General features: G+C 39.3%; 1 protein-coding gene across 8 annotated transcripts in view; it reads right to left on the reverse strand.

The window, feature by feature from the left end:
* The window catches only part of LOC124554686 (homeotic protein female sterile-like), a 262,983-nt gene that overhangs the window by 174,564 nt on the left and 60,792 nt on the right, over positions 1-27,627 (reverse strand). For all 8 annotated transcript variants that reach the window (XM_047128308.1, XM_047128311.1, XM_047128312.1 and 5 more), the window contains one exon: positions 15,397-15,591. In XM_047128308.1, coding sequence (XP_046984264.1) covers positions 15,397-15,591 — 195 coding nt within the window. The remainder of the gene's footprint in view (positions 1-15,396; positions 15,592-27,627) is intronic.

A 27,627-nucleotide genomic window follows, 5' to 3' on the forward strand; every position in this document is an offset into this window, starting at 1 on the left:
CCAGCACAACCAGTTTCACAATGAGCACTTAGAATCGCATCACAGAGATTGACAGAAACAGAGGTGATATTCGAGGAAATGTTACAGTCGGCAATAATTCGCCGTTCAGACAGTCCGTGGTCTTCACCCCTACACTTAGTACGTAAGAAAGATGGATCATGGAGACCGTGTGGGGATTACTGAGCATTAAACTCAAAAACTATTCCAGATAGATACCCAGTACCTAATATACAGGACTTCACATGTGCTTTGGCCGGCGCGAAAATTTTTAGCGCCCTCAATTGCAAGAAAGCATACAACCAGATACCGGTGGCTCCAAGAGATGCTCAGAAGGCAGCAGTGATTACACTATTTGGATTATTCGAGTTTTTATTTATGCCTTTTGGCCTTAAGAATGCAGCACAGACTTGGCAGTGTTTTATCAACGAGGTGATAAAGGTATTAACATTTTGCTTTGCTTATCTTGATGACATCTTGGTTTTCTCTCCGGATAGTCAAACACATGAACAGCATCTGTGTCGACTTCACAAGCGTCTATTTGACTATGGAGTCATTTTAAACGAAAATAAATGTGTCATGGGCAAGAACCAAGTCACTTTCCTTGGTCATACTGTGTTAGAGAAGGTATATTGCCTCCGACAGAGAAGATCGCAGCGATACAGGCCCTTCCGAAGCCGACAAACTACCAAGAGATACGACGATACATGGGAGTAATAAATTTTTATTGACGTCACCTGCCAGCAATGACTACGGTGCAAGCACCACTCACTGATGCACTCAAGGGACGCGACGCCTAAGGTCAATGAATAATTAAGTGGACACAAGAAATGGACAAAGCATTTAATGATCTTCAAGCAAGCCTCAGCAAAGCAGTGTTGCTTGCTCACCCAGTTCACTACGCACAGCTACCTATTGTTGTAGACGCGAGCCAGTCAGCAATAGGGGCAGTGCTGCACCAGCATGTAGAAGGGCAATGGCAATCACTACGGTTTTTCTCCAAAAAGTTACAGACTCCACAACAGAAGTGGACTGCGTATGACAGAATTGTTCGCGATCTACGAAGCAATTAGGTACTTCCGCCCCCAAATAGAGGCTAGAGCACTGACTGTGTTTACAGACCACAAATCCATAACATCGGCTTTTAAAAACGCCAGTGATAAGTGCTCACCAAGAGAGTTCCGTTATATTGAGTCCGTAAGTCAGTTCACGGCAGATATACGCCATTTAAGAGGCGCAGAAAATTTAGTGGCTGACTATTTTTCACGTATTTGCAGGATTTCAGGAATTATAGACTATGATAAACTTGCAGTGGAACAGACCAAGGATGCAGAGCTACGACAGCTGTTAAACGACCTGTCTACAGTTCTGAAGTTCAAGCAAATTCTGGTGCCTAATTCCAAGAGGAAACTGTGGTGCAACTTTTCTCAAGGCAGACCAAGACCATTAATTTCAGAAATACTGCGCAAGACGGCATTCGACAGAGTCCACACACTATCGTACCCAGGAGCCAATGCTACAATCAAGCTGCTGACAGACCGCTGTGCGGCCTTCTATGAAAAGAGACGAGCGCCTTTGGGTACGTTCCTGCATTCCTTGTCAACAAAGTAAAGTAGGACGACATGTGCGTGCTGGTATTGGAGATTTCCAAGGTACCTCTGCTAGATTCGCACACGTTCACGTGGACCTGGTTGGACCTCTCCCAGAGTCAGAGGGTTACAGATATTTGTTTACGGCCATAGACAGGTGCACATGATGGGCAGAAGCAACTCCAATAGTCGATATTTCAGCCGAAACTACTGCGAAGACGTTTCTGTGTACGTGGGTTGCCCATTTTGGATGCCCCCTTCATGTCACAACTGACCAAGGATGTCAGTTCGAATCTACGTTGTCCCTCGAGCTATCCAAAATGTGCGGTTTCCAATGCCACCACACGACTATCACCCTGCCAGTAATGGTATGGTCGAACGATGGCACAGAACACTCAAAGCAGCATTGATGTGTCATCAAGAGAGATGGACGGCAGCATTGCCATTAGTGTTTTTAGGCCTGCGGACAGCTCACAAACCCGATATTGGTGCATCAGTTGCCGAGATGGTTTACGGCGAGCCGCTACGGATTCCTGCAGATTATTTAGTACCAACCTCATTACCTGGATCAGAGGGCCTCACACACTGGGTGCAGCAGCTAAAATGTCACTGCACAAATATACGTTGCCTGCCACCTTCTCGCCATGGCAACCGTAAGGTGTTTGTACACAAAGACTTATACAATCGCTCTCACGTAATGCTGCGAACACTCAGTCAAATCGCCTTTACAACCACCATATATGGGCCATATCAGGTGCTGAGTAGAAATAAGCATACCATGGACATAATGTACAATGGTGTTCCGACAAAGGTATCGATTGAACGTGTCAATCCAGCATGGGTTTTACCCTCTCCGACCTCTGACACCACGACAGTGCATCAACACATGATGGACACAGAGCATACCGAAACACCGCTCAGTACGTCGACCGAGACAAGTGAACCACCACCACAAACAACAACATCACTGCCCCCGAGACACCCGATGCACACCAGAGCTGGATGTCGAATAAAATTCAAGTATCAAGATATCCCTGGGGCTCCGCACTTTCAGGGGAGGGGGGGGGGGCTGTGTGGCAGTGATATTTTTCATGTCTGGTGCAAAGTGATATCAAAAGCGCACGAGTTGTTGTTGATGTTGTTGTTTTTTTGGGGGGGTCATGTGTTGTTTTTTATCTTTGCCGTGAGACTACAGAGTCTCCTAGTTTTAGTTTCTTCTCATTATGAGTTTTTGTGAATAAATATTTTTTTGTTAACTCATTATACCGGACGACTATGCAATTATTTGCCATAGGCAAGTTGCTTACAGTCTAATCTGTTCACAACCAGCTATTCCCAGAATCCCGTCAGCCACACTCATTATGTGACCATGTCAAACAGATTCACAGAAGAGGGGGAAAAAGAAATCAAGAGTTACATTTTATTAACCAAACTTCACAAAACAACTGCAGAAGCATAAATGAAAACACTAAATGTATTTCACTAATATTTTACTTTTTAATAACATGTTATGAGAGAAGAACACAGCAAGGAAGGAAAAATGTTAAAGAGACTTCAGCATCCCATCAAAAACCTATTGTGTTTGATAAATACCCACTAACACAAAAAAGAAAAATATGCACCACGAAGGAATTATCTGAATGGGGCGGCAATTGGTAGATGTGATGTACATGTACAGACAAACAGATGATTACAATTTCAGAAAAAATTGGATGATTTATTCAAGAGAAAAAGCTTCACAAATTGACCAAGTCAGTAAGATGTTGTTCCACCTCTGACCCTTAAGCGAACAGTTATTTGGCTTGGCACTGATTGACAGAAGTGTTGGATGTTGAGCCAAATTCTGTCCAACTGGCACATTATATCATCAAAATCCCAGGGTTGGTGGTGGGGCCTTCCCATCATGCTCCAATGTTCTTAACTGGGGAGACATCTGGTGAACTTACTGGCCAAGGTAGGATATGGCAAGCATGATGACAAGCAGCACAAACTCTTACCATGTGTGGGCAGAAATTTTGTTGTTCAAATGTAAGTACAGGAAGGCTTGCAATGACGGGCAACAAAATAGGGCGTAGACTATCTTTGACCCACTGCAGTGCTGTAAGCATGCTACGAATGAAACCCAAAGGTCTCCTCCGTATATGGAAAGGAACGGGACCCCAGACAAGCATTCCTGGCTGTCAGGGCATATGGCGGTTATCAGGTCGGCATCCCACCGCTGTCCATATCATCTCCAGACACGTCTTCAGCCTGGAATCTCACTGACTGGAGTGGCACTGTTTTCATTGATAAGCTCAACTTCAAACCAAGCCCCAATTTCCAGCGAAGAAATGCTTGGAGACACCGAGACAGTGGTGCGATACCAATCTGACTGTCACTCACCATACGGCTGATTGAGTGGTGGTCTGGGGTACCATTTCTTTTTGTAGCAGGACTCTTTTGGTTGTCATCTTCTGGCACCCTTACAGCATGATGACATTTTGTTGCCCCTCATAGCAAGTTATCCTGGGTTTTCATTTCAGGTACATATCACCTACCTGCACACAGCAAGAGTTTCTACTGCTTGTCTTCATGCTTACCGAACTCTACCTCAGCCAGGAAGGTCACCGGATGTCTCCCTAATTAAGAATATTTGGAGCATTCTGGACAAGGACCTACAGACAGCCCAGTATTTTGACAATCTAACCACCTGGACAGAATCTGGCACAATATCCCTCACGGGGGTATTCAACATCTCTATCAATATATGATAAGGCAAATATAACTTGTTGCAACACATTATTGACTTGCTCAATTTGTGAACCTCTTTCTCTTATTTCGGTTTCTTTTGAATAATTCCTTCTTGGTGCGCCTCCTTTTCTCTCTCTCTCTCTCTCTCTCTCTCTCTCTCTCTCTCTCTCTCTCTCTCTCTCTCGTTGGGGAGGGGTTCAGTAATCTATAAGCATTCACAACCTTCGGGTTGGTTTGAACAACACAGTGCTCAAACTTCCTGGCACATAACAATTGCATGCCAGACCAGGACTCTCAACCTGTGACATCTGCCTTTTCCAGGCTAGTTCTCTACCAACTGAGCTGTCTAGCCACGATTCCCCACCTCCTTTCCAGGACTGCTAGTGCCATAGGGTATACAGGAGAACTTCTGTGATGGTGGGTTACAAGTCATGCTTTGCTAGCTCAGTCAGTACAGAACTTGCCCATGAAAGGAGAAAATCCCAGGTTCAGACCCAGTCTTGACACAATTTTGATAAACAAGGAAGTTTCAAATTAGTGCACACTCCAAAGTGCATGGTCCTGATGGAGATGGTATGCCCTCCCCTTCCTCTGACCTTTGAACAGACTTGGGTAGCTACAGAGGGATCTACTATTTAATTTACCTTCTGAACCACAGCGCAACTTGCCATTTTTCACAAGGCATAGTCCATATCAATTCATGCACGCTAGGAAAAAATCTTACCTTCATACTCTCTGATGTTATTGAATTTAGCGTATGTTAAAATAAAGAACCAAGTAAGGAACACATGTTTTTTTGTTTTCTCAAAAAAAAAAAAAAGAAAAAAAAAATTGTTTCGTGATACACCCCTCCAAAGATGACATTGTGCATACCATTTTGATGATTAAAATTTGGTAAAAAAATTAAAATGCTGCATCGCTGGAACAGTTCTGTCAAAGTTCGTTTAGTAGAGTGTTCTTAACTTTTTTTTTTATAATTTATGGAATTTTTTTTTTTTCAAAATGCCAACCCATAAAATTTTGATTTTTTCTGTTTATTAGTACCATACTGTTCTACATTCCCTGAAAAGGAGAGCTTTCACTTTTACATTGAACAGATTTTATAAACAACTAAAATTTTTGCCATACATAAAACCTGTTTTACTACCAAATTATCACATAACAGGCTCATAAAAATGAAAACCTAGCCTTATTTAATATAATTTTAGTTTTGAAAGATGAATAAGAGACTCATTTTCCTAGCATTTTAAATGGTTCCAAAATGTATGAACAGTCCACAGACTTAAATGTTTCAATTTATACAACTTCCGTGCACTCTGTTTTGTACTGAAATTAGCCAGTCAAAGAACTAAAAATGTGTTCCACTGCTTCAGTACCTTCCTTTGATATAGAGTGATGCCTTCCCGTTGAACCAATAGGAACTGGTGTACTTATAATTTTCAAAACATTGTAAACAGGAAGTAAAACATTTTGAACAGGAAGTGAGCACCGATGGCGTTGTTGCTGTCCTTCAGCTGGAAACCTATAACCCGAAGTTGGTCCATGTGGTAGCGCGCGCGCACCGGCACACGCACACACGCACCTTCTCAAGTTGTGAATCTGAATATTATCTTGCTGTTTCTGAGGTATTGGCCGATAGAACGAAATTTCTTCTTTCTTGCTCTTTAAAGTGCTTGAAATATGAGTTTGCCCATTGCTTTGATTCCAAAAATCTCTCTTCTGAATTCCTTTCACAAGAGTAGTTTTTTTGCACATTTCTTCTTTTTCCTGCTTATGGAATTATTTGATTTCCTCTTTGGAGAAAAGAATGAGGGCTGTCGACGTGTAAGATTTCACGACTCTCGTAACATCCTCAGCATTCGGAATCGCAGCTGTATTTGGTCTGAAAGGATTATGTTTTGTAGCATGATGCTTCAGCAGGCCTTGTACACCATCACAGGGCCCCTTCTTGTGACCAGTAACACTGTATACCTAGTCAGCTGGCACAAGTGACTTACTCAATTCAAGCAGCTCTTAACGATTTTTAAAATGACTTAGAACGCCATCAGAAATACTGATGATCTTCTCTGCTCCTGTTTGTAGTTGAAGAATCTTGCACATTGCTAACAGAGCATGTGCTGCATCATGTTCTGTGTCATCACTTATAAGTGCAACTCTTATAGTCTTGTTTTGAAAATATGTCACTCCTATAAAAATTGAAACCTGGTCATTACTTCAACGATACCCTTTTACTTCTTGTGGGAGAATTACAGACCAGTTCTCAGCAAAATCACACTGAAGCACTGAACATAGTTCTTCAGCCTGTACACACCCTTTCACTTCCACAATGTGGTGGTGTTGGAATTTCTTTAGATGCTGGTGTGTTACTGCTTTCACTGACCATTTACCAAGTTCATCAATTAAACTGTTAAAGGCAACAGTTTTCTTAATTAGTTTATTTTCCTCCCATGTCGCATATGTAATTTCTGCAGAGTTATCTGCTATGACTTCCAGGCCAAGTGTCTAAAGACAGTCCTCCGATCCCAGGGCAGTCACAGCGTTCTTGGAACAAACAAGTCTCTCGCTTTACGTCGCAGACTACTAATTAATTCACACTCCCAGCCAAGGCGTCATATGTCACCAGCACCAATTAGTTCTTCAAAGTTATCACACAAAGTTCAAAATTCGCGCAGTAACGCATGTGGAACTACCCACTTAGGTCGTAGTGCATAAATTTTTGATCTTCCAACATGTGAAGTTGTATAGTTTCTCTAATAAATTGCAGAAGTTCCTTTAATACTACAAGTCATGTACCTCCTTACTTTCACAACTTTTTAACCTTCAACTGTTACAGTTATAGCATCTTGTGGGCACGCTGGTGAGAATAGTCCCATGTATCTCCCAGATAAAATGACTGCACTATTTTAACTTGAGCTGCTTCTACAGGATGACCATAATAGGGATCTGGTCTTATAAGACTCCTTTTACAGGCCTCACATTTCTTGATTTGTCTAACATGTACTTTGATACGGATGGAACGTGGTTCAAAATTGTTTTCTTTGAAAATGTCTCTGGAATAATTGTTAAACTTGCACCTTTTCACGGTAGGATGCACAATATTCAACAGCTGAATTGATATTTGTGAAAAATTCCTGACAAGAGGTGCAAGAGTGCTTTGGTTAATTTTCTTCTGAAGATTGAATTCCTACTCTGAAGAGTATGGTCAGTTTTACAGTAGTAAATTCATCCATAGCTTTAGTAATTTCTCTGCACTTTCTTGATGCATAGAGCTTATGACTCTACTACTCTGACCAAGGTTTCTTAACAAGACTAACACCTACCTCTGTAGGTGACTGGTTCAGGGTATTTAATTATTCCTCTATTGATGCAAAATCTGCATCTTCTGCACCATGGAAGTCTTCACCTTGTTCAGATACTATCATTGTTGTTATTCTGTCAAAACTTTTAGAACACACAAAGTCGTCACTGGAAACATCTTCACTTTAAACAAAGTTTTCATTTGAAAAGACTTGTTCTCCACCTGAACAGAGTCTCTCCTTTTTTTTTGGTCTTATATAGCATATAGTCAGCACACTTCACTCTTCTGTGGTCCAGTCAGAAGACATTTGAAACAGTCCTTTTCACAAAACACACTGCACCTGTGTCAACTGGCAAATTTCTCACAAAAACACAGAACTAACTAGATGGTCTCAGATTTCTTAGAAGCCTCTTCAGTAAGCAAATTAGCAAATACAGAAACTTGCAATGAACAACCACGACACAAGACAAGAAACTACAATGAAGTGCATGAAATATATGCAGCAATGAAAGTGGAAATAAATAACTGCAACAAAGAAAGTGATAAGAAATAACTGCAGCAAAGACAATACAAATAAACATGTAACAAAGAAATTAGTAAGAAAAATCATCAGTGAAGACGGGTACTAATCAACAGAAAAAAAAAAATTAATTTTTCTGGATTGGCATTTTTTAAAAAGAAAATTTTTTTCTGTAAATTACAAAAAAAATTAATAATAAAATAAAAACACGATGGTAAAAGAACTTTGACATGTTATGTCCAAACAGAGGATAGCATTTCCGAAATTCGCATCTTCAAAATGGTGTTTGTTGTGTCTTCTTTGAAGGCCTGTATCTCAGCGCAGGAATTTTCTTGGGGGAAAAAAAAACGTGTTTCTTACTCACTCCTGAATTTTAGCATATGCTAAACTCAATAACATCCGAGACTATGAAGGTAATCCCCCTGCCTGAAGCGATACGGATTATGCCACAACATATCATGGTCTTGGGTGAAACCACTGGTAAGACACAAAAATCGTTGTTTATATTCTGAAACTAGCCACCTGAGCCATACAATAGAACAACACTATGTAAAATCTAAGTATCCACTAGGCAAGAGTAAAAATGTGCAGTTGTTTGAAAAGGAACCAGATGAGTCTTAATTTGGGTAGGACATAAAATAAATCTGGTAATGATGAGCTGTAATTTAACACACCCACACCAACTACTCTTAATATCTTATTTAATGTGGCATAGTCCACAGTTAAGGAAACTAAATCAAAATACATATGTAAACATCATCCCAAATTGAAGTTTCATCAGATGTATTGGATGAACTGTGCTGCTGAGCACTGCAAATTAATACCTAACACCATTTACAATTTTACACACACAATTATCACAACAGAGCCACAAAAAGCAAACTTTTGTCAAATTTCAAGCAACTACAAATATAATCTGTTGGGTAATTTCATATCGTCAACTACAAATATAATCTGTTGGGTAATTTCATATTGTTTCCTTAGTTTTTGACTAAATTCAATTCCTTTAGCACAGTGTATATAAATCTGTTCCACCATGTCAGTTGCTTGACCTCGTAAAGTCTTTTCCGTATCAAAATATAAAGAACATTCATACATTCGCAGAAAGCACATGCTTTAATTTACCCTGAACACAAACTTCAATATGTAAAACAAGAATCAAATTTTAATGACATTTACATCATCTCAGCTGATTAAATGTGAACACATTACCGTTTTAAAATCCACATCAACTTTCAGCATTTGGTATGCAACGGCAGTCCAGATATGGTAACCATTTGCAGCTGCTAACTTTGCTTTCAATGTACTCTGAGACCCATCAAATGATGATACACTCAGAAATTTCAGGTATATATGGAATCTCTGTAGTTTCCTTAACAAAAACACCATAAAGGAATACAGAAAATTTTACTACACTAAGGAAAAAACAAAACAAAAAACATAACATTACAAAACAAATTGTTTTGCTCTGAACGTGTTCTCAGTTCTTCAGTCATAAATCACTGACAAATGTGAGGTTGCAGTTATGAAAACTACTTGCACACATGCTGACCAACACATGAAGGATGCAGTCCTTTCTTGCAACAAACACACATTGTTCGTGAGCGCCGCTTCTTATCCTTCGTAGAACAAACACTGCAGTAGCGTTCCTTTCTCCCCGGAAGCATCTCTACACCATATACTGTTGTAGCAGGTACATTTGTATCTATTGCACTTTGGTTGCAGTCCTTGTCTGAAACCACTACTCAGAGTGTTTGCAAATGACTATGCTGTTAAACTTCAGGCGTGTCAATGGTTTGTCATTGGGGTTTAGGCTTTCCTCATACAAAACATATGCATTCAGCAACATCCTAGTAATTATGCTGAACACTACCTTCTTCCACATCTTGACAGTCCTCCTCTTATCTAAATAGCAGTATGCCATCATATCAGATGAGTCAATGCCACCCATATACTTATTATATTCAAAAATCACATCTGGTTTCTTGACCGACTGTCTATTGCGAATTGTCTTTTCTGATGATGTAGCAGAGGATGATGTACTCACAAGGAGGACTGGGTTTCTGTGCTTTCTTCTGTCTGAAGCCACAGACAAGTATAAAAGATTTCCTGAAAAAACTTTAGCTGACCTACAGCATAATTCGACAGAAGACGACGTGGCAGGAATTTTCTGTTTCTTCTAATTGTTCCCGTTAGATAAGTGTCGACTGAATACAGCTTTTCTGCCAGAGGAATAGATGTAAAAGATACACAAAACACATGGTAACCTTTTTGCATGTAGCACCCTAGAGCTAGTAGTTTCATGACGACTACATATCCCAGGCCATTCTCTTTTATTTCGTTTTTGTCATCATCACTTTTTGTACCACGGTATACATAAAACCCTAGGCAGTAATTTACTACTGAATCGCATAGCATCCAAAATTTGACTCCGCACCTGTGATGATGTTTAATGGGGAGGTACTGGATTAGCTGTGAGTGTGCCTTTGTCCCAACAAGACTTTCCATCAACACTCAGTTGCTGGTGTTGAGTGTAGTAGCGATGGAAAACATTGTTGGCAATATCCACCAACACTTGAAATTTGGCTGTTGGATCATACAATGGGTGACCAGGAGAGTGAAGTTTCGAATTGTCTACAAAATGTAAGAACCGCAGCCATAACTGAAACCTGTTGCGTGAAACCATTTGCGAAAACCACGGTGTCAACAGGTTCGTATCAGTTGACCAATAACTAAAAATGGTCGGTTTTTTTTTTATCAGTCCCATATTCAAAATCACTGCTATAAAAGCCCTCATTTCTACTACAGTTGTTGGTTGCCACTGTTTGATTCTCGAATTTGGCGATAAATGCGTTGACTGAATCACCTGCCAAGCGTATCTGTTAGTCTCAGTCACCATAATCTTAAGAAGCTGCTGTGAAAACAACAAATTGAAAAAAAAAAAAAAAAAAAAAAAAAAAAAAAAAAAAAAAAAAAAAAATATTGGTGTGGCATTTGCTGGTATATGTTTAGGGCCTGGTAGTTCTGCATACACAAAGCTTGGCGGGGACGGATTATCTGATGCCTCATCCCTTATTTCAACAAAAGTATTTCCACTGCAATTCCGTTGTGTGTGATCATCGTCGTCGTTTGCTGACGCACAATCGTCACTTGAAGAAGAAAACGACGAGTCCTCTGCTCCACCGGACATCTCACAATCCGATTCACTTTCTGCAAATCCTGCAAATTCATCTTCACTTTCACTACTTATCATATTATTGCCTAAATCACTCGTATCTAACTGCAACTTCTTACTTGACGACACCATGCTGCCGCAAAATATTAGGAAAATAAAACAACACCAAAGAAGTTTATTTTACTCAAAATATCGCACTGACAATCGAAAAGAAGATTGATATGCTGTGCCTTCGACCTTCGTTCTGCGTCTTGGCTAGGAAATACTACCAACTTTGCCTTCAAGCGCGGAAAAGATGAACGAGAAGGGCATCACGATCAGATCGTTACTGGAATTTTTCACCAAAAATCTGGATCACGATCAGATCGTATTTGGCACTAAAAGGGTTAAACATTGGTTTAGAAACAGACATTGCTGTATTTCCCTGCGTGATCAGTAACTGCCTTGGACAATGTGAGCATCCAATGCAAGTGAACAATGTCCCAATTACAAAAACCAAAAGGGACATTATATGGCTGTCTGGTTATGGAATACCCTATTTTGTCACAGATCAGAATAGAATTGCTGATTCTGTCAATGCCAACACGCTTGTATACCGAATTTATGAGATAAATGAAACTGTCAAGCAGTACTGACACTATTGTTAAAGCACCAAAATACCACTGTCGTCATAATTCAATCAGTCTCTGAAGTCTGAGGTGAAATAATATATATTCAAGATGTGTACGGTACACGGAGAGGAAAAAAATTTCCCAGATTTCCTGGTTGAAAACATCCAGGTGAAAATACACCTTTTCCCAGGTCAAAGCACATTTTTTCCACGTTAAGTGACAATATACTTTCCAGAGCCATAAAACTTATCAATCCTTTGAATGGTAAAGATTTTGTACACCAGAGTAGAACTTCATGGCATTTTAGGCACCATAAAGCAACATGTTTGCATGGATACATGTATACTGCATATTTTTATATTACAAAAGTATAAATACGAATTCCACCAAATACAGCACAATAGCTTTTGAAGCACTGAACTCCAAGATTGCGCTGCATGATGTGCTTTTGTCAGCCAATCACAGCTCATCACGTAACCTTATCAAGGCATGACAGCATGTATTCAGAGCGCGACACATGACAGTCAGCCCACAGCAACATCACCATTAAGTAGCACGAACACATAACTTGGAAAAGTGAATGGTTTAAACTAATATATGTACAGTACAGTTACAAGGAAAGCTAACTTCTCACATATAACATGTGTCACCCTTTAAGATATATACAAATTTGCAACTAAAACCTTAAATAATGGCAGAAATTGCTGGACTTCTGGGGCCAAAATTTTTCTAGTCGGTTGGTCCTCAAAAGCGTTAAACTTTGAAAGTAACGCTTCTCAAACCGCCATTCACAATATTTTCCTGCGACCTGTAAGAAACATTAACAGTTATGACGTCATGCTCATTGAAAGCAGTTTGTTGTTACGAAGTGTTGTGTAGTCTTCGTCCTAAAGGCTTTGACACATTTTTTGCTGCCGGCAATCGTTCATGTGTGCACGGTGTTTTGTTGTAAATGGCACATTTTCTTTGCAATTGAAATTTCATTTTGGTGTTATTATCTCATTCATGTTTTATTGCTGCTGTATTATTCTGCAGTCGTGGGCTAAAGTAAACTTTTCTGTTAGAGTATCAGTTATTACCAGTAAAAGCTACAAAAGTTTAATTGAAGACTAAAACAATAAAAAATTCCCAAAATTCTAGAAAGTTCCTGAGTTTTGCCCAGATTTCCCGGGATATATATACACCATGAAATTGCTGATAAGAACAACATGTTTTAGAACTGAAGATGCTGAGATACTTGTACCAGAGGCAACAGACAGCATTCCAACATCCATCCGTATGGGCAACTTTAACCGACACAACAAAACTAACGATATTTCATAACCCCCCCCCCCCCCCCCCCTTCCTATGCACAACATATTGTGCTGCTCGCCCACCTTCATTTAAGGAGGGACACAAAACTGAGACAAGAGGAATTGAATAGTAAGTTATGTGATGTTATGAACAATTCAAGAAATTCTAACTTTATGAGAATTGCTCAGCTTATTGCACAAAGAACCTGACATTTGGGCTAACAAAGAATCTCTGAGAAGGGTAAGGCATGGTGCGATCAGAGAACAGACTGAATGAGGATATCATTCTGGGATTTCATTCTGGGGATATTCTGAGAAATTCGACGAGATGAATTTCCTTAATTCCTGTGAAATGGCCTCAGATTTTGAAACACTACAATGGCTTTGTGTGTAAGGCACCAGTTTAGTACAGAGATGTGATCAATCTCAGTCTGAAGTCAATTTTGTTTTACTTCTAATTTTTTCTTTACTCTTGCTCTGGTTTCACTATCAATAACAGTTTTCAGTACCTTGGTTCCAAAATATATGACAAAGAAAGAAAATAAATTATTTAATATGTAGAAAGCACATAATAAGTTATCAATTAAATAGAAATTTAAAATTTTTTTTAACGACTGATAGTCATCATCATGGAAGTACTGGTAAGAAATTGTTTGAGCACCACAAACATTGTATGAATGACATCTTTTCACAGTTGCATTTAAGTTTCAATACGAATGCCTACCAGAGTGAATGGTTTTAATGTGAGGTAGCTGGAATCTAGAAGTACACCACTACTCAGTCAGTCTGTTCTCTGATCATTTTCCACTCCCCCTTGACACACGTCTTCCTCATGTGAAAAAAATTATTCTGTCAATGAAATTGTTTTCAGAAGGTGCCAGAGAAAGAAGTTATATATGAATAAGAAGACAGTTTCAAAAAGGGCAAGCTATATTAGATCTTTAGGATGTGCCCACTGGGTTACTTAGATGATATGTGGATTCACATATTCTGTGAGAAAATGCCGGTTGGTTGGTTGATAGTGTCCAAGGAGCATTGTTACAAGTGTTGGTCTAAGTTTGTTATTCTATGCATGGCATTGGTGTATAGATGTATACTGTGTGAAAGAGCTCCACTTGTAAAAATACTGAAGTGTTCACTATTACTACCTCCCTTCCCTGTTTCTCGAGTGTCAATACAATAGGTCTTTCATGGGGAGAAGGTCTTCAGTTTCCTTTGCAGGTAATATATTCTTATTAATTCCGTAACAATACTAACACATTCTTGTAATAGAGTGCTGCAACTCTTTAAGACAGTCATTTTGCACACACAAAATTTTCTTCTCTAACTAGGCAACACAGTGCACAACAAAAAGGCCACTGTTTTACAAGTACCTTTTTAAATCTGCACCAACAGTTAGTGTTTAACACTGCTTGGGCAGCAAATCTATGAGAGACTCTACATTGCACGTATGTTGTGGCTGTGGTGATCTGGCATGACAAGGAACATTTACTTTGCATAGAACTTCAAGCAAAGTTAAGCTGATTTTGCAATCAATCTTGTCAAGACAATGTCATCATTTTAATGTCACCAAGGACGAAAAAAATGTGAAGATGCCAGTTACTGGAGTCTCTTAAGCACTGCAACACCAAAGACTGCATTCAATTGTGCAGACTTAATATATAGCATATGGCTAAATTCTGTATTAGGGCATTTATTTGATATTACTCAGCAATATTCATAAATATACCTCCATTCTCCTCCACATATTCAATTATTATGTTTGTAATATTTCTAAGCAGACATGTAGAACTTCAGACTTCATGTAATTTTATTTCTTAACAAACTTCACACAATGCAGAAGCAGGAAATGTTTTATAAACTACAAAATGTTTACTATATAATCTTAGGCCTTTTGGACACCATACAAAAGATGCAGTTTGGTATTTACTGCAGAAATACTGACCAAATCAGTAGACGGCACTGAAGGCCAATTAATGAAACTCTGCAACATCTCCTTCCTGGCACTGATGCTTCAAATATTGTTCAGATCACAAAGCTACACAGAATTGCGGACAGGAAGCCACAAGCACAAAGCTTTGCCTTCACAATACTGTTTTCTTTACTTTTTTTGCCAAATATGAGATGTGAAATATTTATTTTCATAGTGATCAGATTTCTAATTAAATTCACTTAATTACTTACTTTTGTAAGGAAGAGCTTTTCAAGGGTCTGGGCCATGACCACAACATCTTCACCAGGTTTGTTATAGACATAACAATTTGTAAACATAGTATTGAAATCTTGAATACATTCTCTTCCACTCCAATAATAGTTATGCTCAAGACGTTTCTTTATTGTCCCCAAGTCCATTGGCTGCTTTATTATTTTATGGTAGTCCTGGAAAGTGAAACAAAAAAATTCAATAAATAAAAAATCATGCTAAAAGTTATTTCTCCAGTAGTATACCCAAGTTCAGTTTCTCACAGTGGTAGTGGTAGTAGTAGTAGTAGTAGTAGTAGGGTAAATGATAAAGATATATAGGATTAAATACTATGAAGGAATTTCTGATAAAATAATGAGCCAAAAAAATTAGCACATCAACAAAAACCTGGAAATCCAACCAAAAACAAATGTTCAAACAATTTACGTTATAAACACCTTAGTAGTTTGGGAAAACTTGTCCCCCCCCCCCCCCCCAAGAGCTGATGTACCCTTGCCCTCACACCTGATAACCAGCTTACAACCAATAATAAGGGGACCTGTTTGCGATGGAATTCAGACAATGGTGCAACTTGGCATTTCTCTCACGCAAAAAGCACTGTTGAAGGTTAAAATCATATTTCAGTACCAGAAAATATTTGATCAGCTGAGAACTGAAAAATTAAGTCTTTTGTGTAGTATAGTAAAACCCCCTTCTCACATTTTTCAGTGGATTGACCCCAAAGAAAGTTTTGCATCACCTCGGTTCCAAGAGTTCTGGAACCTGTACAGAAAATTGGACGAGAGATCAACATAAACATCATTTCCGCCCTTTTTATTGCTCATAAAAACCACACATTGCATGTTGTACCACCATACAGTGAGACCTTCAGAGGTGATGGTCCAATCTCCTGTACACACCAGTACCTCTTATACCCAATAGCATGTCTTCCTGCATTGATGCATGCCTCTATTCTTCGTGGCATACTATCCACAAGTACATTTAGACACTGTTTGTCCAGATTGTCTCACTAATCAACAGCAATTCAGCGTAGATCCCTCAGAGTGGTTGGAGGGTCACTTCGTCCATAAGCAGCCCTTTTCCATCTATCTCGGGCATGTTCGATAGGTTTAGTGTCTGGAGAACATGCTGGCCCCTCTGGTCGAGCAATGCCATTATTCTGATGGAAGTTAATCACAAGACGTGCACGTTGGGGGTACGAATTGTTGTCCATGAAGACAAATGCCTTGCCAATATGCTGCCGATATGGTTGCACTATCAGTCGGAGGATGGCATTAGCGTATCATACATCCCTTACAACGCCTTCCATGACCACCAGCGGTGTACATTGGCCCTACATAATGCCACCCCAAAACAACAGGGAGCCTCTAGCTTGCTGTACTTGCTGGACAGTGTGTCTAAGGTGTTCAGCCTGACCACGTTGCCTCCAAACACGTTGCCTCCAAACACGTTTCCGACAATTGTCTGGTTCAAGGCATATGCGACACTCATCTGTGTCGAGAACGTGATGCCAATCCTGAGCGGTCCATTCGGCATGTTGTTGGGTCTATCTGTACAGCACTGCATGTTGTCATAGTTGCAAAGATGGACCTCGCCACTGACGTCAGGTGTGAAGTTGTGCATCATGCAGCCTATTGTGCACAGTCCGAGTCTTAACACGACGTCCTGTGGCTGCACGAAAAGCATTATTCAACATGGTGGCATTGCTGTCAGGGTTCTCCGAGCCATAATTCTTAGGTAGTGGTCATCCACTGAAGTAGTAGCCCTTGGGATGCCTGAGCGAGGCATGTCATCGACAGTTCCTGTCTCTCTGTACCTTGTCCATGTCTGAACAACATCGCTTTGGTTCACTCCGAGATGTTTTGACACTTCCCTTGTTGAGAGCCGTTCCTAGCACAAAGTAACAATCCGGACACGATCGAACCACGGTACTGACCACCTAAGCATGGCTGAACTACAGACAACACAAGCCGTGTACCTCCTCCCTGATGGAATGACTGGAACTGATTGGCTGTCAGACCCTCTCCGTCTAATAGGCGCTGCTCGTGCACGATTGTTTACATATTTGGGTGGGTTTAGTGACATCTCTGAACAGTCAAAGGGACTGTGTCTGTGATACAATATTCACAGTCAACGTCTATCTTCAGGAGTTCTGGGAACTGGGGTGATGCAAAACTTTTGATGTGTGTAGGAAACACAACAAGCAAAAATGAGTAACCAGAATGAGATTTTCACTCTGCAGCGGAGTGTGCGCTGATATGAAACTTCCTGGCAGATTAAAACTGTGTGCCCGACCGAGACTCGAACTCGGGACCTTTGCCTTTCGCGGGCAAGTGCTCAGTTGGTAGAGCACTTGCCCGCGAAAGGCAAAGGTCCCGAGTTCGAGTCTCGGTCGGGCACACAGTTTTAATCTGCCAGGAAGTTTCATATCAGCGCACACTCCGCTGCAGAGTGAAAATCTCATTCTGGAAACATCCCCCAGGCTGTGGCTAAGCCATGTCTCCGCAATATCCTTTCTTTCAGGAGTGCTAGTTCTGCAAGTTTCGCAGGAGAGCTTCTGTAAAGTTTGGAAGGTAGGAGACGAGGTGCTGGCAGAAGTAAAGCTGTGAGTACCGGGCGTGAGTCGTGCTTCGGTAGCTCAGTTGGTAGAGCACTTGCCCGCGAGAGGCAAAGGTCCCGAGTTCGAGTCTCGGTCGGGCACACAGTTTTAATCTGCCAGGAAGTTTCAAAAATGAGTAAGTTACTCCTGTCACTCTTTATATTGTTCAGTATATGAAATTGAAACAATTTAAATATTGAACATTTAAAAAGAATTGAAATAATTGTTTTTGTTTCTTTCTGACACCAATTAGCTCTAACTGCCTCTCCACAGTATACAAAGCATCAATCACAAAGGCAGTGGCCAAGTGCTTACACACAAACATGTGCACAGGTTTCCCTCTTTGCTCTGGCCATGTCAAATGATGAAAATAAAACAAGCAAGCAAAAATCTTTCGTCAAACCACACTGAAAAGATGTTCTTGTTCTAATGTGAGACTTATTATTTACAATCATTATGGCAAATAAAACTTAACACAATACTGGTTAAAACAATAGGCACAAAAAAATCTACAGTTTGTTGCCAACAAGGTCACTCAGTTCTGCGACAAAGTGGGTGAGAAAGAGGGTGGCAATTGTCATAATGTTACAGAGCATCTTGAGGTGGAATGTTTAAACCCGACATCAGGTCATACCAACCTAAGATTCTGGGCTTAGTATGGATGACTGTAAATTTGAGTTACAGCGGTTTTAATACAATACGATGAGCACAAGGAAGGTTGCTGCTAGAGTCACTATCATCAGATCATGATTACCATAAAGGTAGTAACTTGGCATACTTTCCCACTCCTACAAACACTGTGACCCATAATACAAGTGACGGTGACCAGACATGTTGACAATGAAAATCTTGATTATTGTGCCAACACCATGCTACAAGACCAATAACTTTGCATATAGTCTGTGTTTTCTGTTTTGTTCACAGGCTGACTTTGAGCAGGAATATGATGAACTTTTTGCAGAAATCTGTACGAAAACCAGTGTTAAAGGTCATGATAACGTCGAAAAATACTTAAAATGAAGGATATATTGTAAAACAGAATCATTATGAAGGGAAAGCATTGCATTTAGAGAATGGGACTTCTGTTGAGAGCGACAAAATTGAACATAAAAAGCGGGAATACATAAAATGCAGGAACATAAAAACGGGGTTTACGGTATATCAATGGTTAATGAAGAAATTCTCAGAATAAAATAGTAATTTATAGCTCACTAAAAATTCGGTGTCAGATTAATTCATTTTGTGTCACATGGAGAAACATCACTCAGTTATCCAATACATGTAGAGAAGTCAACATGGAAAACTTATTTTATCCTACAGAGAACATGCAAATATCAGCAGCAATAGAATGTAACTACAGTGAAATCCCTCTTTTACATTTTTCATGGTACTTTTAAAACATGTGTAAAAGTCAGGAAACTGTAGATGGTGGGAAATTACTTTTTAAGAACACACAAGTTCCATATTTCAACAATACATTGGTAGTTCGAAGCTTTTGTGTGTGAAGAATGCAGAACTATAGTTCATTTCAGCTTCTTCTGATGGATTTCTTTCTATCTGGTTCTTCTAGTTCATAAATACACTTTGATGTCAACACAAAAAAATTAGCATAAACCTGAAAGTGAAGCCACTATGCCATCTCATTCAGTGATTAAGGAAAAAAGATCCAGACTTATAGATGACGTGCGTAATTGAATCTGAAAAGTATGAAGTAACAGATGTGACAGCATTTATTTCCTTCCTGCCTAGCAGACATGAATGATGTTAGTAACATTTCCACTGAATGTGGCCTCTAATAAGGATTAGAGTTAAATTGTTATACAGAATGAATTGTTTGTACACAGATTCAAGGGAGATCTTATTACGTTATTGTTCAACAGCTGCAGCAGACTGACGTGGACTCTAGACTTTGGCATCTGAGATTTACGCTCACTCGAATTGCTCGGTGCATGAAATTCCGCAGAAGTCCGTCAGATGTCAATACAGCCACTTTGGACTGAGGAGGCAACTGCATTCGACTTGAATGATGCTCGTGTCGAGTGTCACACGCTCTTATTGCTCGGCCATCTGCTACTGTTACCCGAGCACTGCTCTGTCGCCCACTGCAGGATCACAGATAATAAGTACGAGATGAAGGATAGTGCGAAAGTTAAACTTGATTCAAAATAAAATATCCAGAGCATGAGAGACAATGTTTGTAACAATGTTTGGGAGAGAATTTCATCAGTGACTGATAAGGGTGTCAGTTACATGTACTCTGCTCTCCCGTCTTACAGATCTGCCACCACCCATCCGTAGGTAAATAACTGCAAGTGTAATTTCTAAAGCATTAACAGTTTCAGTGAAAGCTACAATAATTAAAAGAAGGCAAATGAGTGCAGATTAAAACAAAGTGCAATTTCTGGAGCATTAACAGTTTCAGTGAAAGCTACACTAATTAAAAAGTTGCATAGAAATGGCAGATAGAGACCTCCTTTTTATATCAGGAGCTTGTAAATATAGGTTCAGAATTTGGAGAGGAAGAAGTTTCCAACATTTTGCCTCATACAAAGTAGTACAAAACCCTGAAAGACAAAGTCGATGAAATACTAGTGAGTATGATGCCCAGCATTAACCAGGCCATCGGCATGAATGTGTGTGGATGTACAGCGGATATATGGACCGACATATCAGAAAATGTGTTACTTATCTAGTACTTTGCACTTTGTTTATCGAGATCAGGCACTGCGAAATATGACACTGGTGATGAATCACTTTCCTGGGGAGGGGGGGGGGGGGGGGGGGGGGGAGTAAGTATGAGTAATTTATTAAGAACATCAAGGGAACATATTCTAATTGTTAGGTGTAAATCTCCAGCATTTTAGTAATATTTCTTTTTCCCCTGAAGAAGGCACTAATACGTGCAAGGCATGGCAATCCTTTCAGCATTATGCCTGCATTACACGTTTTGAACACAGTCCTAAAACACGTGTTATATAACACATATTTGATACATGGGCTTGGAGTGGTTTTTATTTCACGACATACGATGCTGAAGATAATGTAATGACCATTTCATGATGGAAACTGGTGACATGAATTTGATACAGACAAGCTTGAAGCAAGAAACAGAGTACATACAAAAGCTTGATTAGAATGCTACAGTATCTACCAAACCAATAAGACAAAATTGTTGAACTGCTTTAGGAGAAAGGTTTGTCTGAAAACTTACTGGTTACATCAACAATGCTGCAAAAGTACTCTTGACTTTTTAGAGCCATTCAAAGGTGCAACAGGAACACTGGAAGATGAGAAGTTTCCAACCGTTAAGTTTGTTTTGTTATGGGTGCACGAACTCAAAAGTCATAGTAATATGAGCACAAAGGCACAAGGGTGCATACGTTTTAATTACTGTTCTCACACTGCATGTCTAGCAAGCGAAAATTGTGTGTAATTGCAAAATGCTGCTTTCAGTATCACCAGTATTTTGGCAGTACACTAACACTATCTCTGACTGACAAAGCAAACTTGATCTGAAATCAATCAATTCACTGTAATTACGCTTACAGGGAATAATTTGGAGCCAATTTTGTTCCTGTTAGATTTCTAATTTGTTGGGTCGTCAAGTTCACATATTTACATTTGAATCATTACAGCAGATTGGCGTTATCAAAAGCAGCTATGTGATGATTCATTACAAGACTGACAAAAGTTGGTAGTTACATAGTTTCCTGAGACATTCCTAACTATTCTCAAAATTTGATTATTGCATAAAGCAATCTAGTTTCTCTTAAGGATAACAATGATGTCACGATTACAAACTGCCACTCAGGTGTATATGTGTACAGCTTAAACTGCCGTCCTGTCCCTAGGGTGCCTTGTTTGACCACAGCCTGCTTTGAGCATTCATAATCAGGAAAGTCGTGCGTGGGCATGGTAGGATCGAGTGAGTTAGCAAGCAAAACTTCTTATTTGATACCTCTAGTAAACTTTACCCAAATTATGATAGATCATAACCACAAAGATATAAAATACACTGAACATATTGACCAAGTTGTTCTGTGTACAGAGAATCGGGGAACATATTATATGCACTGTGTCTACTGTTTAGGCCAACTGCACACCAAGTTATTCTGATCAAGCCTTTCTTCGCACTTTAATGCATACCCAGTATCCTCTCATTCATTTTCAGTGAGCCTCCCTTCTTTGTTCAGTCTATTTATTGTTAGTTTCAACTTTGGCTCTTTTTTTTTTAAAGCACTGATGTCTTCCAAGTTTCTTCTTAGCTAGGTTAAATTCCTGCACGTCTTCCTATGTGGCTCCATCTCTTTTAGGTTATGTCGGACCTCCCTGAACCAGGGACTCACTCACTCTTCAGAAAATAGGGAAAAACTGGGATCGATCCTGTTGTGTGTTCATAGAAAGCAGTTTTTAAATGGAAGTGCAGTTTGTAGCTATGCCATCGTTTAATTTAGTTTTCTTGTATTGGACCTAAGGTCTTCCTTTTCTTAGATCCTAACTTCTCTTTCACACCTTTCCAAGAAATCTTTAGGTCATCTGCTGCATACCGTGTGTCCAGTACGATAACTGCACCATAGCATCAAAGTTTAGCATCAAGTAATGTGCATCATTTGATGTAAACATTTCTAGTCAGCTGGTATGTCATATCCATCTTGTTGAGCCTTGAGCTTTTTATCAATATTTGGTTCTATCAACTATATTAGATACTTTTAACTTATACCATTCCCCTTCCAATTTTTACTGTTATTTTTTTAAATTTACATCTGCTTCTCTGAGCACTGGCTAGACATCTCTTGTAAACTGCTTCCTCAAAGGAGATCTGGTTGCATTCCTACTACAATTAGATTTCAAGTTCTTGAATTTGTTTTGTGGATGGGCCTGGGGAACCTGAAAAGATCAGATGATTATCTGCAAAAGCTATGCAGTAGATAGACTTACTGAACTTTCGCAGCCTTCATTATGTAGTTCTTTGCACCACTCACAAATGATTTTCACATTAGTGGTGGTGGTAGTTAAGTGGTGTTGAGTAATCATTCATTTTCTCTAAAACAGTGCCTTTCAAACTTTTTGGGTCCACTGTCCTTTTGATATGAATGTATATGAAATGCTAACATGACACTTGTGGGAAAAGTATTCTCGTGGTTTTTTTTACCAAACTACCATGATTAGACTCAAAATATCATTTCATTTTATTGGGAAGCACATTACCAGTAGCAAGGACATTGAAACAAATGACACACTGAAGTCATTCTCCATTTCTAACAGCAGTACACAAAAAAAAAACTCAAGTAGCTCTAGTCATACTTTCTACATTTTCATATATTCACGTCTTTAGAACAGCAAGATACATTTGAAATGTCACATTTAACATTAGAACCACCAGAGCGGTCAAACTGACTGCAACACGTTTTCAAAACGTTATTTTGACTGCAGTTTTTGTCGTATTACAATAAGCTTCGGTGACTTTCCCAGGTTAAAGGTCAGAATCACCCATACTACACATATTTATTTTTTGAAACGTGGTTAGGATGTTGTTAAGAAGTATACCTAGAACTGCAATAGTCATTTTGACTGCTGTATTGATTATTGTAATAAAATGTCTCACAACATGTCCTCCTCCTGGTTGAGATTAAATCTTAACGATCAGTCTCTAAACAGCAATAATATGCAGAATAATGAAACTCTTAATTTACTTATGTTCATTGTTTGTCTCTGTGTCTCCGGTCATATTGTCATTCATTAACCCATAGCAACATAGTAATCAAGGCTCACAGATCTCTGTCGCTTACCGATGCAGAATTGTTCGCACTCTTAAATGATATTCCAGATGGTAAGTCTTAAGCAGAATGCGGCCTAGATGCAGAAGACCTAAGAGAAGATGTGGACGAAGATTACTGTCAACCAAACGATCAATCTGGAAGCAGTGATTCAGCTTATGCTGAAAAATGTATGGGTGATTTTCAGCCAGGTTAGTAATAATTATGAAATGTGTTATTTACATGTCAAAATTCAACTTTCATATAAAATTCGGGATTTAGATGACAATTACTCTGGGCAGACACTTCTAATTTGAAGTTTTCTATTGTTTTATTACAGCTGTAGAAAATGTATCATGTAAAACAAGACATCAAAATGGACAGATCAACACATGCCTCCCAAAGACCACGTAATATGTTGCTGGGTATTGATGGCATCACAGAGTGAACTGCTGCAGAGTTTGGAAAGACCACATCTGGCAGATTGGCGAGTATACCATCATCAGAGAAAATCCAGGACCTACACCATATTCAGAGCGGTATGTTTCTGATGTCAGTGTAGTGAGTGCATGGCGTTTGTTTATCGATGAATCAATACTGAATGACATAAAACACTGAATGGAAACTGAGGCAAAATGTGTTCTACGAAATGAATTGTGGAGTGTAATTTTGGGGATTTATTGTATGCTCTCAGTGTTCTTGGAGACAATAGTACTGAACTTTATTAACTGTGGTCTACGAAGTGGGGCCCACCTGTCTTCAGTGATACAAAGGCGAGAAACTGCTTTCAAGAAATTATAACATTTTTGCACTTCGACGTTAGACACACAAGATCAGAATGTTTGAAGACAGATAAATTCACTTTAGTATCAAAAGTTTGGAACAAATTGAAAATTGCCATTTGACCTATATTCCAGGTGATAATCTGACTGCTGATGAACAGCTTTTTCCAAGTAAAACAAGGTGTCCACTCTTACAGTATATGCCAAACAAACCAGATAAATTTGGTATAACATTTTGTCTTCTTGTCTACACTGACTCAAAGTTTCTGTGCAATGGGCTCCCTTATTTAGGAAATGACGACAACATATCACGTGACCAGACTCTTCCTGGAAGTATAGTAATGAAGTCAATGGAGCCATTTCAAAAGAAGGAGCGAAAAGTGACTACAGGAAATTTTTTACAACAGTGAAGCTGGGCGAGAAGTTGAGAACTATGGTACTAGCATTGTTAGAACAATTAGACGATCAAGGAGAGAAATTTCAAATGCTGTGAAGGCAATGTAGGCTGATCTTTACCACTCGGATCCCTTCAAACATTCTAGTAGCATTCTCACTGCATATCAAGGCAAATGAAACAAGAATGTGCTTCTGTATAGCACTTTGCATTCATAAGATGAACTTCAAACAGGTTCGGAGGAAAAAACCACCAGAAACAATAGATTTCTACAACAATACAAAATGTGGTGTTGATGTGGTGGATCAAATGGCAAGAAAATACAATGTTAGAGCTGGTACTCGTAAATGGCCAGTTCATGTATTTTATAAGATCACTCGTCGAAATTATATCCTGAAGCTAGCAGAGGAGTTTCGTGTGGGGTACATGGACTGTAAAAGTAACCTGGCAGAAACAGGAGCTGAATCTGGAAACACTGTGGAAGGAAATAAAATGAGGAAACAATGTCAAATGAAGAAGTGTAGGAATAAGACAAGTTATATCTGCAAAACGTGCAAATGTACACTATGTTCCAGCCGTTCTAGAGTTAAAAAGTTGTCCATGCTGAGTGAGAACACAACCATATAAGACAAACATTCGAAAAAACTAACCTTCAAACTGACCGACCCTGAATACAAATGTGTCAGCAGTATGATTAGGCTTCTATCTACCTCACTGCCATAGTTACAGTACTCATTTGCCAGTTATTATATATCACTCTTAGTGCACAAAGAGAGTAGCTGGTAGTGTATGTGCAATAAATGTGAATGACGACTCAAATACCTTTGTCACCATACTCCTATACTTTTTCCTGCGAATATATGTCTTGGAACAGTACACTTTGCACATTACTGAATTACCCGCAAATTAGAAAGGTTAACCAATCATGTACACGAAAGTTCAGATTTTATTTTGCGTTTGAGTGAGTTCTACAATACATCATCAGAGTTACATGGTAGTGTATTTCTGTCCCAAGTCACTTTCCACTGTCTGGCTTCTGAAGGACTGCTGTTTCTGACAGTGTTGCCAGTTCGAGTCTGCACATGAACTGTGGAAGGAGCAGACAGACAAGTCGTGAACAAAAAATGTTATGGAAGCTAAATTTGAATTCAGAGGTGAACGAAAATATTTTTGTTAAGAGTAGTAACTAATAAAAAGCACTAAACACTAAAGCCTGTCTTAATTTTGTTGATCTTGGACATTGATATAATGTGGCAATAATGCTTCCTGAACAGGAGCCACATGATATTTTGAAATGAAACTACCACCAGCACTTTACTATGTTTTTTTATACATTTATTTCACTATCACAATTTCAGCTGTAGAGCCATTTCCAAGCGCAAGGTGAAAATTGCAATTTGATCAATAGTTCAAGGAGCATTACTTCAGTTTCCACCTTGCACTTTAAAATGGCTCTACAGCTGAAATCATCATAGTGAAATAAATATTTAACACCTTACAGCCAAGTAATGGCAATAATTTCATTTAAGAAGATTATTATGACTAAGGTTCCTAATCAAGGAAAAGTCATCACATGATATTTCCCTTTTCTACAGCCTACTGTATTTCAGAGTGAGTGGAAGCGATTTCAGCTGTGAGCATGTGTAAAGCTCATTTTACACGGCAGCATATCAAAGCAAACAAGCGAACCAGCATTCACAGACCATTTGCCATTGTTCACCACAATTTGTCTGTATCTTTAAACAAGCATTTATGATGGAGGTAATGGAAAATAACACAAGGGAACAAGTAGAGTAGGCCAACTCTACTAACACTGTGTATTCTTTTCTGTAACATTCCTCACAGGTTTCACAAGGTAATACTAGATACACTATGATGTAAATCTTTGATATTGAGATAGGATTTTTTTGTCCCCAGTTTTTGACAAAGAGAGCAAAATGGAGTAGGGAAATAAGTATGTAGGTGTAAGAATTTGTAAGTATTCACGAAAAGCATGGAGGTAGTGCATTTAAAACTGAGTATCAGCCCCAGCCTTCTTTACCATTATTCCAAAACTTTACATACATATCTGCTGATACCTTTTGCTGATTCCTCATTACACTAAGTGGAAATTTAAAAGCAGAACATTTATTTAAAAAAAAACACTGTGCAAAACAGCTGAAGAATACACTCTGTGATGTTAGCACAGAAGAGGAGACAACACGAGCTTCCTCTGATGCTTCATTAAAGACTAACAACCAGCTGAAACACACACACACACACACACACACACACACACACACACACACACACACACACACACACACTCATAACAAACTTTATCAAATGTTTTCTTGGAATCACCAGAGAAAATTTTCATTCCCTTGTGTCAGTTCCAGTGTAAACCAGGATTAAGTGAGCAATTCATTCACACTCTCTGCCATCCTTTTCTATTACTTTGTGTCTCTTCCATGGGCATTTACTCAGTAGTGAATGGAAGGGAATACCACAGAATGAGATCATAATAATGATGTTGTTGTTGCTGCTGCTGCTGTGGTCTTCAGTCCAGAGACTGGTTTGATGCAGCTCTCCATGCTACTCTATCCTGTGCAAACATCATCATCTCCCAGTACTTACTGCAACCAACATTCTTCTGAACCTGTTTAGTGTATTCATCTCTTGGTCTCCCTCTACGATTTTTA

The sequence above is a fragment of the Schistocerca americana genome, chromosome X, assembly GCF_021461395.2.
Source record: "Schistocerca americana isolate TAMUIC-IGC-003095 chromosome X, iqSchAmer2.1, whole genome shotgun sequence".
In the NCBI taxonomy this organism is placed as follows: Eukaryota; Metazoa; Arthropoda; class Insecta; order Orthoptera; family Acrididae; genus Schistocerca; species Schistocerca americana.